This window comes from Bombina bombina, chromosome 3, assembly GCF_027579735.1.
Source record: "Bombina bombina isolate aBomBom1 chromosome 3, aBomBom1.pri, whole genome shotgun sequence".
NCBI lineage: Eukaryota > Metazoa > Chordata > Amphibia > Anura > Bombinatoridae > Bombina > Bombina bombina.
The window spans coordinates 1120832937-1120847503 of record NC_069501.1 but is presented as its reverse complement, the minus strand read 5'-3'; the positions used below and the strand labels follow the sequence as shown (position 1 = coordinate 1120847503).

General features: G+C 43.1%; 1 protein-coding gene across 2 annotated transcripts in view; it reads left to right on the top strand.

Annotated features, from left to right (window-relative positions):
* Window positions 1–14567, top strand: part of PAN3 (poly(A) specific ribonuclease subunit PAN3) — a 339245-nt gene that overhangs the window by 165340 nt on the left and 159338 nt on the right. For both annotated transcript variants that reach the window (XM_053708481.1, XM_053708482.1), the window contains exons 11-12: window positions 5885–6001; window positions 6074–6175. In XM_053708481.1, the coding sequence (XP_053564456.1) occupies window positions 5885–6001; window positions 6074–6175 (219 nt within the window). The remainder of the gene's footprint in view (window positions 1–5884; window positions 6002–6073; window positions 6176–14567) is intronic.

Sequence of the window (14567 nt, the reverse complement as noted above, 5' to 3'; positions counted from 1 at the left end):
AGTATTTTTCTAGGGAATGGAATTTGACTAAGAAAATACTGTTAATACTGAAGTAATGTATGAGCCTTAACTGCAGTAAAAGCGACTGGTAGCAGGCTTATTAATAACACTTCATAACTTTTTTAAAATGTATGTTCAAAACGTTTACTGGCATGTTAATCGTTTTTTGTGAGGTACTTGGTGATAAAACTTATTGGGGCATGATTTTTACCACATGGCTAACTTTTGTTTCTGCATAGAAACAGTTAACTGAGCTTCCCCACTGTTGTTATATGAGTGGGAGGGGCCTATTTTAGCGCTTTTTTGCGCAGTAAAAATTCAGTCACAATCTTCCTACTTCATCCTCCATGATCCAGGACGTCTCTAGAGAGCTCAGGGGTCTTCAAAATTCATTTTGAGGGAGGTAATCAGTCACAGCAGACCTGTGACAGTGTGTTTGACTGTGAAAAAAAGTTAATTATTAAATTGTTATCCGTTTTTGGGTATTAAGGGGTTTATCATCCATTTGCTGGTGGGTGCAATCCTTTGCTAACTTAATACATTTACTGTGAAAATTTGGTTGCTATAACTAATTTGGTTCATTGTTATTTAAACTGTGACAACTTTTTGTGCTCCTTAAAGGCACAGTAGCGTTTTTTATATTGCTTGTAAATTTATTTGAAAAGTATTTTCCAAGCTTGCTAGTCTCATTGCTAGTCTGTTTAAACATGTCTGACACAGATGAATCTGTTTGTTCACTATGTTTGAAGGCCAATGTGGAGCCCCATAGAAATTTGTGTACTAAATGCATTGATGTCACTTTAAATAAAAGTCAGTTTTTACATGTAAAGAAATTATCACCAGACAACGAGGGGGAAGTTATGCCGACTAACTCTCCTCACGTGTCAGTACCTTTGCCTCCCGCTCAGGAGGTGCGTGATTTTGTGGTGCTAAGTACATCAGGGAGGCCCTTACAAATCACTTTGCAAGACATGGCTACTGTTATGACAGAAGTATTATCTAAATTGCCAGAATTAAGAGGCAAGCGCGATAGCTCTGGGTTAAGGACAGAGGGCGCTGATGATGTGAGAGCCATGTCCGATACTGCGTCACAATTTGCAGAACATGAAGACGGAGAGCTTCATTCTGTGGGTGACGGATCTGATCCAGGGAGACTGGATTCGGAGATTTCTAATTTTAAATTTAAGCTTGAGAACCTCCGCATATTGCTAGGGGAGGTATTAGCGGCTCTGAATGATTGTAACACGGTTGCAATTCCAGAAAAATTATGTAGGTTGGATAGATACTATGCGGTACCTGTGTGTACGGACGTGTTTCCTATACTTAAAAGGCTTACAGAGATTATTAGCAAGGAGTGGGATAGACCCGGTGTGCCTTTTTCCCCTCCTCCCATATTTAGAAAAATGTTTCCTATAGACACCACCACACGAGACTTATGGCAGACGGTCCCTAAGGTGGAGGGAGCAGTTTCTACTTTAGCTAAGCGTACCACTATCCCGGTGGAGGATAGTTGTGCCTTCTCAGATCCAATGGATAAAAAATTAGAGGGTTACCTTAAGAAAATGTTTGTTCAACAAGGTTTTATCTTACAGCCCCTTGCATGCATTGAGCCTGTCACTGCTGCGGCGGCATTCTGGTTTGAGTCTCTGGAAGAGGCCATTCGCACAGCTCCATTGGATGAGATTATGAACAAGCTTAAAGCACTTAAGCTAGCTAACGCATTTGTTTCTGATGCCGTCATACATTTAACCAAACTTACGGCTAAGAACTCCGGATTCGCCATCCAAGCGTGCAGAGCGCTATGGCTTAAATCCTGGTCAGCTGATGTGACTTCTAAATCTAAATTGCTTAATATTCCTTTCAAAGGGCAGACCTTATTCGTGCCCGGCTTGAAAGAAATTATCGCTGACATTACGGGAGGTAAGGGCCATGCTCTGCCTCAGGACAGGGCCAAATCAAAGGCCAAACAGTCTAATTTTCGTGCCTTTCGTAACCTCAAGGCAGGAGCAGCATCAACTTCCTCCGCTCCAAAACAGGAAGGAGCTGTTGCTCGTTACAGACAGGGCTGGAAAACTAACCAGTCCTGGAACAAGGGCAAGCAGGCCAGAAAACCTGCTGCTGCCCCTAAGACAGCATGAAGAGAGGGCCCCCTATCCGGAAACGGATCTAGTGGGGGGCAGACTTTCTCTCTTCGCCCAGGCTTGGGCAAGAGATGTCCAGGATCCCTGGGCGTTGGAGATCATATCTCAGGGATATCTTCTGGACTTCAAAGCTTCTCCTCCACAAGGGAGATTTCATCTTTCAAGGTTATCAGCAAACCAAATAAAGAAAGAGGCGTTTCTACGCTGTGTACAAGACCTCTTACTAATGGGGGTGATCCACCCAGTTCCGCGGACGGAACACGGGCAAGGATTCTATTCAAATCTTTGTGGTTCCCAAGAAAGAGGGAACCTTCAGACCAATCTTGGACTTAAAAATCCTAAACAAATTCCTAAGAGTTCCATCATTCAAAATGGAAACTATTCGAACCATCCTACCCATGATCCAAGAGGGTCAGTACATGACCACAGTGGACTTAAAGGATGCCTACCTTCACATACCGATTCACAAGGATCATTATCGGTACCTAAGATTTGCCTTCCTAGACAGGCATTACCAGTTTGTAGCTCTTCCCTTCGGGTTAGCTACGGCTCCAAGAATCTTTACAAAGGTTCTGGGCTCACTTCTGGCGGTACTAAGACCGCGAGGCATAGCGGTGGCTCCGTACCTAGACGATATTCTTATAAAAGCGTCAAGTTTTCAAATTGCCAAGTCTCATACAGAGATAGTTCTGGCATTTCTGAGGTCGCATGGGTGGAAGGTGAACGTGGAAAAGAGTTCTCTATTTCCACTCACAAGGGTTCCCTTCCTAGGGACTCTTATAAATTCTGTAGAAATTAAAATTTACCTGACGGAGGCCAGGTTATCAAAACTTCTAAATGCTTGCCGTGCCCTTCATTCCATTCCACACCCGTCAGTGCATGGAAGTAATCGGCTTAATGGTAGCGGCAATGGACATAGTACCATTTGCGCGCCTGCATCTCAGACCGCTGCAATTGTGCATGCTAAGTCAGTGGAATGGGGATTACTCAGATTTGTCCCCTCTACTAAATCTGGATCAAGAGACCAGAGATTCTCTTCTATGGTGGCTTTCTCGGGCCCATCTGTCCAAGGGGATGACCTTTCGCAGGCCAGATTGGACGATTGTAACAGACGCCAGCCTTCTAGGTTGGGGCGCAGTCTGGAATTCCCTGAAGGCTCAGGGATCATGGGCTCAGGAGGAGAAACTCCTCCCAATAAATATTCTGGAGTTAAGAGCAATATTCAATGCTCTTCTAGCTTGGCCTCAGTTAGCAGCTCTGAGGTTCATCAGATTTCAGTTGGACAACATCACGACTGTGGCTTACATCAACCATCAAGGGGGAACCAGGAGTTCCCTAGCGATGTTGGAAGTCTCAAAGATAATTCGCTGGGCAGAGTCTCACTCTTGCCACCTGTCAGCGATCTATATCCCAGGCGTGGAGAACTGGGAGGCGGATTTTCTAAGTCGCCAGACTTTTCATCCGGGGGAGTGGGAACTTCACCCGGAGGTCTTCGCTCAACTGATTCATCGTTGGGGCAAACCAGATCTGGATCTCATGGCATCTCGCCAGAACGCCAAGCTTCCTTGTTACTGATCCAGGTCCAGGGACCCGGGAGCGGTGCTGATAGATGCTCTGACAGCCCCTTGGGTCTTCAACATGGCTTATGTGTTTCCACCATTTCCGCTGCTTCCTCGACTGATTGCCAAGATCAAACAGGAGAGAGCATCAGTGATTCTGATAGCGCCTGCGTGGCCACGCAGGACCTGGTATGCAGACCTAGTGGACATGTCGTCCTGTCCACCATGGTCTCTGCCTCTGAGGCAGGACCTTCTAATTCAGGGTCCTTTCAACCATCCAAATCTAATTTCTCTGAGGCTGACTGCATGGAGATTGAACGCTTGATTCTATCAAAGCGTGGCTTCTCGGAGTCGGTTATTGATACCTTAATACAGGCTAGGAAACCTGTTACCAGAAAAATTTACCATAAGATATGGCGTAAATATTTATATTGGTGCGAATCCAAGAGTTACTCATGGAGTAAGGTTAGGATTCCTAGGATATTGTCTTTTCTACAAGAGGGTTTAGAAAAGGGCTTATCTGCTAGTTCGTTAAAGGGACAGATTTCTGCTCTGTCTATTCTTCTACACAAACTTCTGGCAGAAGTTCCAGACGTTCAGGCTTTTTGTCAGGCTTTGGCTAGGATTAAGCCTATGTTTAAGACTGTTGCTCCGCCGTGGAGCTTAAACTTAGTTCTTAACGTTCTGCAAGGCGTTCCATTTGAACCCCTTCATTCCATTGATATCAAGCTGTTATCTTGGAAAGTTCTGTTTTTGATGGCTATTTCCTCGGCTCGAAGAGTCTCTGAGTTATCTGCCTTACATTGTGATTCTCCTTATCTGATTTTTCATTCAGATAAGGTAGTTCTGCGTACTAAACCTGGGTTCTTACCTAAGGTAGTTTCTAACAGGAATATCAATCAAGAGATTGTTGTTCCATCATTGTGTCCTAACCCTTCTTCAAAGAAGGAACGACTTTTGCATAATCTGGACGTAGTCCGTGCCCTGAAGTTCTATTTGCAGGCAACTAAAGATTTTCGTCAAACTTCTTCCCTGTTTGTCGTTTACTCTGGACAGAGGAGAGTTCAAAAGGCTTCGGCTACCTCTCTCTCCTTTTGGCTTCGTAGCATAATACGTTTAGCCTATGAGACTGCTGGACAGCAGCCTCCTGAAAGAGTTACAGCTCATTCTACTAGAGCTGTGGCTTCCACCTGGGCCTTTAAAAATGAGGCCTCTGTTGAACAGATTTGCAAGGCTGCAACTTGGTCTTCACTTCACACTTTTTCAAAATTTTACAAATTTGACACTTTTGGTTCTTCGGAGGCTATTTTTGGGAGAAAGGTGCTTCAGGCAGTGGTTCCTTCCGTTTAAGTTCCTGCCTTGTCCCTCCCATCATCCGTGTACTTTAGCTTTGGTATTGGTATCCCATAAGTAATGGATGACCTGTGGACTGACTACACTTGACAAGAGAAAACATAATTTATGCTTACCTGATACATTTATTTCTCTTGTAGTGTAGTCAGTCCACGGCCCGCCCTGTCTTTTAAGGCAGATCTAAATTTTAATTAAACTCCAGTCACCACTGCACCCTGTGGTTTCTCCTTTCTCGTCTTGTTTCGGTCGAATGACTGGCTATGACATGTGAGGGGAGGAGCTATATGGCAGCTCTGCTTGGGTGATCCTCTTGCAACTTCCTGTTGGGGAAGAGATATAATCCCATAAGTAATGGATGACCCGTGGACTGACTACACTACAAGAGAAATAAATTTATCAGGTAAGCATAAATTATGTTTTGTTTTTTTTGTGACACTAACACTTCAAAATTCCATTTTAGCATACATTGCTTCACTATACATCTTACCCCTGAGTTCTCTCTGCTGTGAAAATTCAGTTTACCTAATATAAAGGCACACCCTTTCTTATCGCTTACATATACTATCATGATTCCTTTTGTAAGTTTGCTTAGATTATGATACAGGAAAACAATATAACTTTGTCTACTGATTACTCATTTTAGTACTCATTACTCATTAATGCCCATGGGTTGTAGTGATATTTCTGGATAATACTGTTTGATGTGATTTTCATGCTGAGCCTTGTTTTTTTTTTTTTATAGAATTGGTAAACTAAGGGTAAGAATATAGACGTTTACTTTGCTTTATGTAGCATTTCAAAATGGATTTTTAAAACATGTTATTGTCACAGGTTTTCGCCTAGTAAACACAAAATGTATGACGTTAATTGACACGTGGAAAAAAATTCAGCACTCCAACATTGTTACCTTAAGAGAAATGTTTACAAGCAAGGCATTTGGAGAGCACTGTAAGTATTCACTAATTGTGTGTGTTATGTCTTTGTTTTTGCAAAATGCCTATGTTCATTTTTCCTTTTCAGCTCTTGTGTTTGCTTACGACTTTCATGCTGGAGGTGAGACCATGATGAGCAGACATTTCAATGATCCAAGCGCTGATGCCTATTTCACCAAACGAAAGTGGGGTAAGAAAGCAGTCATGCATTTCTTTTTTGTAATTTTTGTTTTGACATTTTAACAGATTATTAAATAATCAAATAAGCTTAGTTTTTAGGATGACAGAGCATAACATGCATGTTTAGATTTTTAAAATATCCCATCTCTTTGCCTCATACATTTTTTTTTTCAAGAAAGGTTTTTGTACAGAGGCTCTCTAAGCGTCTTTCCATTCTTTTGATGCCTACTTTTATGGAATGTGTTTTTTGTGTTAAGATGATTTGGGGGAGAGCAAAAAGAAGGGCTATTTCTGTCTATTGGCATTGAAAATAATAAACATATGCGTTGCAAAATTAATACTATTAATATGCAATTTTTGCCTAACATATGTACTGACATCGTATTCAGGAGGCACAAGCGGACAGGCCACAGACAAGTTTCTGTGTTGCCTGTCTCCAGCAGGCTCTACTGTGGCGTCTCAAATTTTGGCTGATACAGATCTCCGTGACCAATAGCCTACAAAAGCGACCACACGGTCGCCACACAATGCTGTGAGGAGAGAGGCACAACTCCGGCTTGGGTTAGATCTTTGACTCAATGACCTCATGGCTGCTGTGTCTGCTGCCCTGAGCTTTTAGGCCAGTATCAGGGAAGAGAAAAAGAAAAGTTGAACATTGCTCTCCTGTACCTAGCTCAGGTGCGCTGGTGGAGGCCACAACCGACAGTTATGGGCAACCTTCTGACGACGAACCCTTAGTTAGCTCTGAAGGAAAACTTTCTTCCTCTGACCCTTCTAAAGTAGAGTCGGAAGAGGACTCTGAGGAGGGTACGATTAGGCTCAAGGTGGAGCAGCTTCAACTCCTGCATAAGAAGGTTCTTTCTACCCTAAGCAGCCAGAGGAACAGGTTCAGAGACTTAAATCGGTCTTTAGACCTAGGCTTCCCGAGGTATTTCCTGTATCCCCTGTCATTGAAGAGATCTTATTCAAGGAATGGGATAAGCTAGGGTTCCCCATTATCCCTTCTGCATCTTTTAAAATATTATTTCATATTTCCCATTCTCACGCAGAGGTATTGAACAGTGTCCTTAAAGTTGATGGCACAATATCCACCTTGGCTAAGCGCGCTACTATTGCGTTTGAGGATAGCTTATTTTAAGGATCCTCTAGACAGAAAGATTGACTAATTTCTCAGAAGGGTATTCCTTCAGTCAAGCGCCCTGTTCCATCCAGCAATTGGAATTGCTGCAGTAACGGGGGCTGCAAAGTTCTTTTGTAAATCTTTGGTTGATCTGGTTACTGTGGAAATTCCTCTTGAGGAGATTCAGGAGCATATACAATCCCTGAGCTTGGCAAGTGCCTTTGTTAGGGATGCCATTCTTCAGATTATCTGCATCAATGCCAAAAGCACTAGCTCTGAAGTTCTGGCTAGGAGGGCCTTGTGGCTGAAATCGGCAGATTCTGTTTCTAAATCCAGGCTACTATCCTTGTCCTTCAAGGGCAAGTCTCTGTTCAGTCTGGGTCTGGACTCTTTATAGCCATATTCACAGGTGGAAAGGGAGCTTTCCTACTGCAGGACAAAAAGTCTAAGTCCAAAGGTCGTTCGGTGGGACGGTTTTGTTCCTTTTATCTGAACAGAAACCAGAGGAGCGCACAGGCACCTAAACAGATTCTCCCAGGACCACCTGGAAGCCCACCCAAGGGTGGAAAAAGAACAAGCAGCCCAAGAAGGCTTCCCAGGACAATAAGTCAGGGTGATGGGGTTGGCCCCGACCTAGGATCAGGTTGTGTGGGGGGCAGACCTATCTCTGTTTGAGGGACTGGATTTAAGCATTATTTCTTCTGTTATGTGTGATCAGTCCACGGGTCATCATTACTTCTGGGATATTATCTGCTCCCCTACAGGAAGTGCAAGAGGATTCACCCAGCAGAGTTGCTATATAGCTCCTCCCCTCTACGTCACCTCCAGTCATTCTCTTGCACCCAAAGACTAGATAGGAGGTGTGAGAGGACTATGGTGATTATACTTAGTTTTTATAACTTCAATCAAAAGTTTGTTATTTTACAATAGCACCGGAGCGTGTTATTACTTCTCTGGCAGAGTTTGAAGAAGAATCTACCAGAGTTTTTCTTATGATTTTAACCGGAGTAGTTAAGATCATATTGCTGTTTCTCGGCCATCTGAGGGAGGTAAAAGCTTCAGATCAGGGGACAGCGGGCAGTTGAATCTGCATTGAGGTATGTAGCAGTTTTTATTTTCTGAATGGAATTGATGAGAAAATCCTGCTATACCGTTATGACATGTATGTATACTCTACACTTCAGTATTCTGGGGATGGTATTTCACCGGAATTACTCTGTAAAAGTACATTAAACCTTTTAATAGGTATTTAATTCATGTTAAACGTTTTTGCTGGAATGTAGAATCGTTTGCATTTCTGAGGTACTGAGTGAATAAATATTTGGGCATTATTTTTCCACTTGGCAGTTTGCTTGTTTTGATTATGACAGTTTCGTTTCTCTCTCACTGCTGTGTGTGAGGGGGAGGGGCCGTTTTTGGCGCTCTTTGCTACGCATCAAAAAATTTCCAGTCAGTTACACTTATATTTTCTGCATGATCCGGTTCATCTCTAACAGAACTCAGGGGTCTTCAAACTTCTTTGAAGGGAAGTAGATTCTCTCAGCAGAGCTGTGAGATTTATATAGTGACTGTGTTTTAAAACGTTGCTCTGTGATTTTTATGTTTAAAATTTAATTAGTGTTGCTTTACTAATGGGAACAAACCTTTGCTAACAAGTTGTGTTGTTTTTAAAGAGTGATGCTATAACTGTTTTTCAGTTCATTATTTCAACTGTCATTTAATCGTTTAGTGCTTCTTTGAGGCACAGTACGTTTTTGTTAAATAAGATTGTAACCAAGTTGCATGTTTATTGCTAGTGTGTTAAACATGTCTGATTCAGAGGAAGATACCTGTGTCATTTGTTCCAATGCCAAGGTGGAGCCCAATAGAAATTTATGTACTAACTGTATTGATGCTACTTTAAATAAAAGCCAATCTGTACAAATTGAACAAATTTCACCAAACAGCGAGGGGAGAGTTATGCCGTCTAACTCGCCTCACGTGTCAGTACCTGCGTCTCCCGCCCGGGAGGTGCGTGATATTATGGCGCCTAGTACATCTGGGCAGCCATTACAGATAACATTACAAGATATGGCTACTGTTATGACTGAAGTTTTGGCTAAGTTACCAGAACTAAGAGGCAAGCGTGATCACTCTGGGGTGAGAACAGAGTGCGCTGATAATTCTAGGGCCATGTCTGATACTGCGTCACAGCTTGCAGAGCATGAGGACGGAGAGCTTCATTCTGTAGGTGACGGTTCTGATCCAAGCAGATTGGACTCAGATATTTCAAATTTTAAATTTAAATTGGAAAACCTCCGTGTATTACTAGGGGAGGTCTTAGCGGCTCTTAACGATTGTAACACTGTTGCAATACCAGAGAAAATGTGTAGGTTGGATAAATACTTTGCGGTACCGGCGAGTACTGACGTTTTTCCTATACCTAAGAGATTAACTGAAATTGTTACTAAGGAGTGGGATAGACCCGGTGTGCCGTTCTCACCCCCTCCAATATTTAGAAAGATGTTTCCAATAGACGCCACCACACGGGACTTATGGCAAACGGTCCCTAAGGTGGAGGGAGCAGTTTCTACTTTAGCTAAGCGCACCACTATCCCGGTGGAGGATAGCTGTGCTTTTTCAGATCCTATGGATAAAAAATTAGAGGGTTACCTTAAGAAAATGTTTGTTCAACAAGGTTTGATATTGCAACCCCTTGCATGCATCGCGCCGATTACGGCTGCGGCAGCATTTTGGATTGAGTCTCTGGAAGAGAACCTTAGTTCCGCTACGCTGGACGACATTACGGACAGGCTTAGAGTCCTTAAACTAGCTAATTCATTCGTTTCGGAGGCCGTAGTACATTTAACCAAACTTACGGCTAAGAATTCAGGATTCGCCATTCAGGCACGTAGGGCGCTGTGGCTAAAATCCTGGTCGGCTGATGTAACTTCTAAGTCCAAATTACTTAATATACCTTTCAAGGGGCAAACTTTATTTGGGCCCGGTTTGAAAGAAATTATCGCTGACATTACAGGAGGTAAGGGCCACGCTCTACCTCAAGACAAAGCCAAAGCTAAGGCTAGACAGTCTAATTTTCGTCCCTTTCGGAATTTCAAAGCAGGTGCAGCATCAACTTCCACTGCACCAAAACAGGAAGGAGCTGTTGCTCGTTACAGACAAGGCTGGAAACCTAACCAGTCCTGGAATAAGGGCAAGCAGGCCAGAAAACCTGCTGCTGCCCCTAAGACAGCATGAACAGAGGGCCCCCGATCCGGGACCGGATCTAGTGGGGGGCAGACTCTCTCTCTTCGCCCAGGCTTGGGCAAGAGATGTCCAGGATCCCTGGGCGCTAGAGATCATATCTCAGGGATACCTTCTAGACTTCAAATTATCTCCCCCACGAGGGAGATTTCATCTGTCAAGGTTGTCAACAAACCAAATAAAGAAAGACGCGTTTCTACGCTGTGTACAAGATCTATTATTAATGGGAGTGATCCATCCGGTTCCGCGGTCGGAACAAGGACAAGGGTTTTACTCAAACCTGTTTGTGGTTCCCAAAAAAGAGGGAACTTTCAGGCCAATCTTGGATTTAAAGATCCTAAACAAATTCCTAAGAGTTCCATCGTTCAAAATGGAAACTATTCGGACAATCTTACCCATGATCCAAAAGGGTCAGTACATGACCACAGTGGATTTAAAGGATGCTTACCTTCACATACCGATTCACAAAGATCATTACCGGTATCTAAGGTTTGCCTTCTTAGACAGGCATTACCAGTTTGTAGCTCTTCCATTCGGATTGGCTACGGCTCCAAGAATCTTCACAAAGGTTCTGGGTGCCCTTCTGGCGGTTCTGAGACCGCGAGGAATTTCGGTAGCTCCGTACCTAGACGACATTCTGATACAAGCTTCAAGCTTTCAAACTGCCAAGTCTCATACAGAGTTAGTTCTGGCATTTCTAAGGTCGCATGGATGGAAAGTGAACGAAAAGAAGAGTTCTCTCTTGCCTCTCACAAGGGTTCCATTCTTGGGGACTCTTATAGATTCCGTAGAAATGAAGATTTATCTGACAGAAGACAGATTAACAAAGCTTCTAAATGCATGCCGTGTCCTTCATTCCATTCGACTCCCGTCAGTAGCTCAATGCATGGAGGTGATCGGCTTAATGGTAGCAGCAATGGACATAGTACCCTTTGCACGCCTACATCTCAGACCGCTGCAATTGTGCATGCTGAGTCAGTGGAATGGGGATTACTCAGATTTGTCCCCCACTCTGAATCTGGATCAAGAGACCAGAAACTCTCTTCTATGGTGGCTTTCTCGGCCACATCTGTCCAGGGGGATGCCTTTCAGCAGGCCGGACTGGACAATTGTAACAACAGACGCCAGCCTTCTAGGTTGGGGCGCTGTCTGGAATTCTCTGAAGGCTCAGGGACAATGGAGTCAGGAGGAAAGTCTCCTGCCAATAAACATTCTGGAATTGAGAGCAGTTCTCAATGCCCTTCTAGCTTGGCCCCAGTTAAAGACTCGGGGGTTCATCAGGTTTCAGTCGGACAACATCACGACTGTAGCTTACATCAACCATCAGGGAGGGACAAGAAGCTCCCTAGCAATGATAGAAGTATCAAAGATAATTCGCTGGGCAGAGTCTCACTCTTGCCACCTGTCAGCAATCCACATCCCGGGAGTGGAGAACTGGGAGGCGGATTTCTTGAGTCGCCAGACTCTTCATCCGGGGGAGTGGGAACTTCATCCGGAGGTCTTTGCCCAAATACTTCGACGTTGGGGCAAACCAGAGATAGATCTCATGGCGTCTCGCCAGAACGCCAAACTTCCTCGCTACGGATCCAGATCCAGGGATCCGGGAGCGGTTCTGATAGATGCTTTGACAGCACCTTGGAACTTCAGGATGGCTTATGTGTTTCCACCCTTCCCGCTGCTTCCTCGATTGATTGCCAAAATCAAACAGGAGAGAGCATCAGTGATTCTAATAGCGCCTGCATGGCCGCGCAGGACTTGGTATGCAGATCTAGTGGACATGTCATCCTGTCCGCCGTGGTCTCTACCTCTAAGACAGGACCTTCTGATTCAGGGTCCATTCAAACATCAAAGTCTAACTTCTCTGAAGCTGACTGCTTGGAAATTGAACGCTTGATTTTATCAAAACGTGGGTTTTCTGAGTCGGTTATTGATACCCTGATACAGGCTAGGAAGCCTGTTACCAGAAAGATTTACCATAAAATATGGCGTAAATACCTATACTGGTGTGAATCCAAGGATTACTCCTGGAGTAAGGTTAGGATTCCTAGGATATTGTCTTTTCTACAAGAAGGTTTAGAAAAGGGTTTATCGGCTAGCTCATTAAAGGGACAGATCTCAGCTCTGTCAATCTTGTTACACAGGCGTCTGTCAGAAAATTCAGACATCCAGGCCTTTTGTCAGGCTTTAGCTAGGATCAAGCCTGTGTTTAAAACTGTTGCTCCGCCATGGAGTTTAAACTTAGTTCTTAACGTTTTACAGGGTGTTCCGTTTGAACCCCTTCATTCCATTGATATAAGATTGTTATCTTGGAAAGTTCTATTTTTAATGGCTATTTCCTCGGCTCGAAGAGTCTCTGAGTTATCAGCCCTACATTGTGATTCTCCTTATCTGATCTTTCACTCAGACAAGGTAGTTCTGCGTACTAAACCTGGGTTCTTACCTAAGGTTGTCTCTAACAGGAATATCAATCAAGAGATTGTTGTTCCCTCCTTGTGTCCAAATCCTTCTTCAAAGAAGGAACGTCTTCTACACAATCTGGATGTAGTTCGTGCCCTCAAGTTCTACTTGCAGGCAACTAAAGATTTTCGCCAAACTTCTTCCCTGTTTGTCGTTTATTCTGGACAGAGGAGAGGTCAAAAAGCTTCTGCTACCTCTCTCTCTTTTTGGCTTCGTAGCATAATACGTTTAGCCTATGAGACTGCTGGACAGCAGCCTCCTGAAAGAATTACAGCTCACTCCACTAGAGCTGTGGCTTCCACTTGGGCCTTTAAGAATGAGGCCTCTGTTGAACAGATTTGCAAGGCTGCAACTTGGTCTTCGCTTCATACTTTTTCCAAATTTTACAAATTTGACACTTTTGCTTCTTCGGAGGCTATTTTTGGGAGAAAGGTTCTTCAGGCAGTGGTTCCTTCTGTATAATGAGCCTGCCTATCCCTCCCGTCATCCGTGTACTTTTGCTTTGGTATTGGTATCCCAGAAGTAATGATGACCCGTGGACTGATCACACATAACAGAAGAAAACATAATTTATGCTTACCTGATAAATTCCTTTCTTCTGTTGTGTGATCAGTCCACGGCCCGCCCTGTTTTTTAAGGCAGGTACATATTTTTTAAATTATAATTCAGTCACCACTACACCCTTGGCTTCTCCTTTCTCGTTGGTCTTTGGTCGAATGACTGGAGGTGACGTAGAGGGGAGGAGCTATATAGCAACTCTGCTGGGTGAATCCTCTTGCACTTCCTGTAGGGGAGCAGATAATATCCCAGAAGTAATGATGACCCGTGGACTGATCACACAACAGAAGAAAGGAATTTATCAGGTAAGCATAAATTATGTTTTCATTAGGTGTGATTACACAAAGTATTTCACATTATTTATGTGTAATCTAGGATAGGCTGCTATTGCACTGATGTGCATTTAAGCATTAATTTCTTTATAAGCAATTACACGATAAAGTGTTATATCGTTAATTGTGTATTCTTGATATATTATTGCACTGTTATGGGTTTATGCATTTTTATATTATGGATATAACACAGAAAGGTATTATATTATTCATGTGTATTCTATCATATGCTATTGCACTGCAATGTGCTTTAACATTATTCATTTTGCGTGGTTACACGGTGTAGTACATATTCCTTGTGTATTTTATCACGTTATTGAACTATTATGTGTTTCAGCATTTTTTATTATATGTTGTTTACACAGTCAGGTGTTACAAAGTTATCTCTAAGATATGATACACCCTTTCACTATGATGTTTTTTTTTTATTTTTACTTTTTTTTTTTTCCAACAGAGAATCTAGAGCAGCAGATTGACATTTTCGCTCTACCATCTCCTTAACTATTGAACAGTTCTTTTCCATCCTGTCAAGAAGAGTGTTTGTGATTTATTCTGGGCCCACAGTTATATTTCCCATAAATTGGATTTTTCTCTCTCTTCCTTATGGAAGGTACACTTTGTGTCGAGTTTGGATTACTTATTTCTCTTACATGATGTATCCAGTCCACATATTCATCCTTACTTGTGGGATA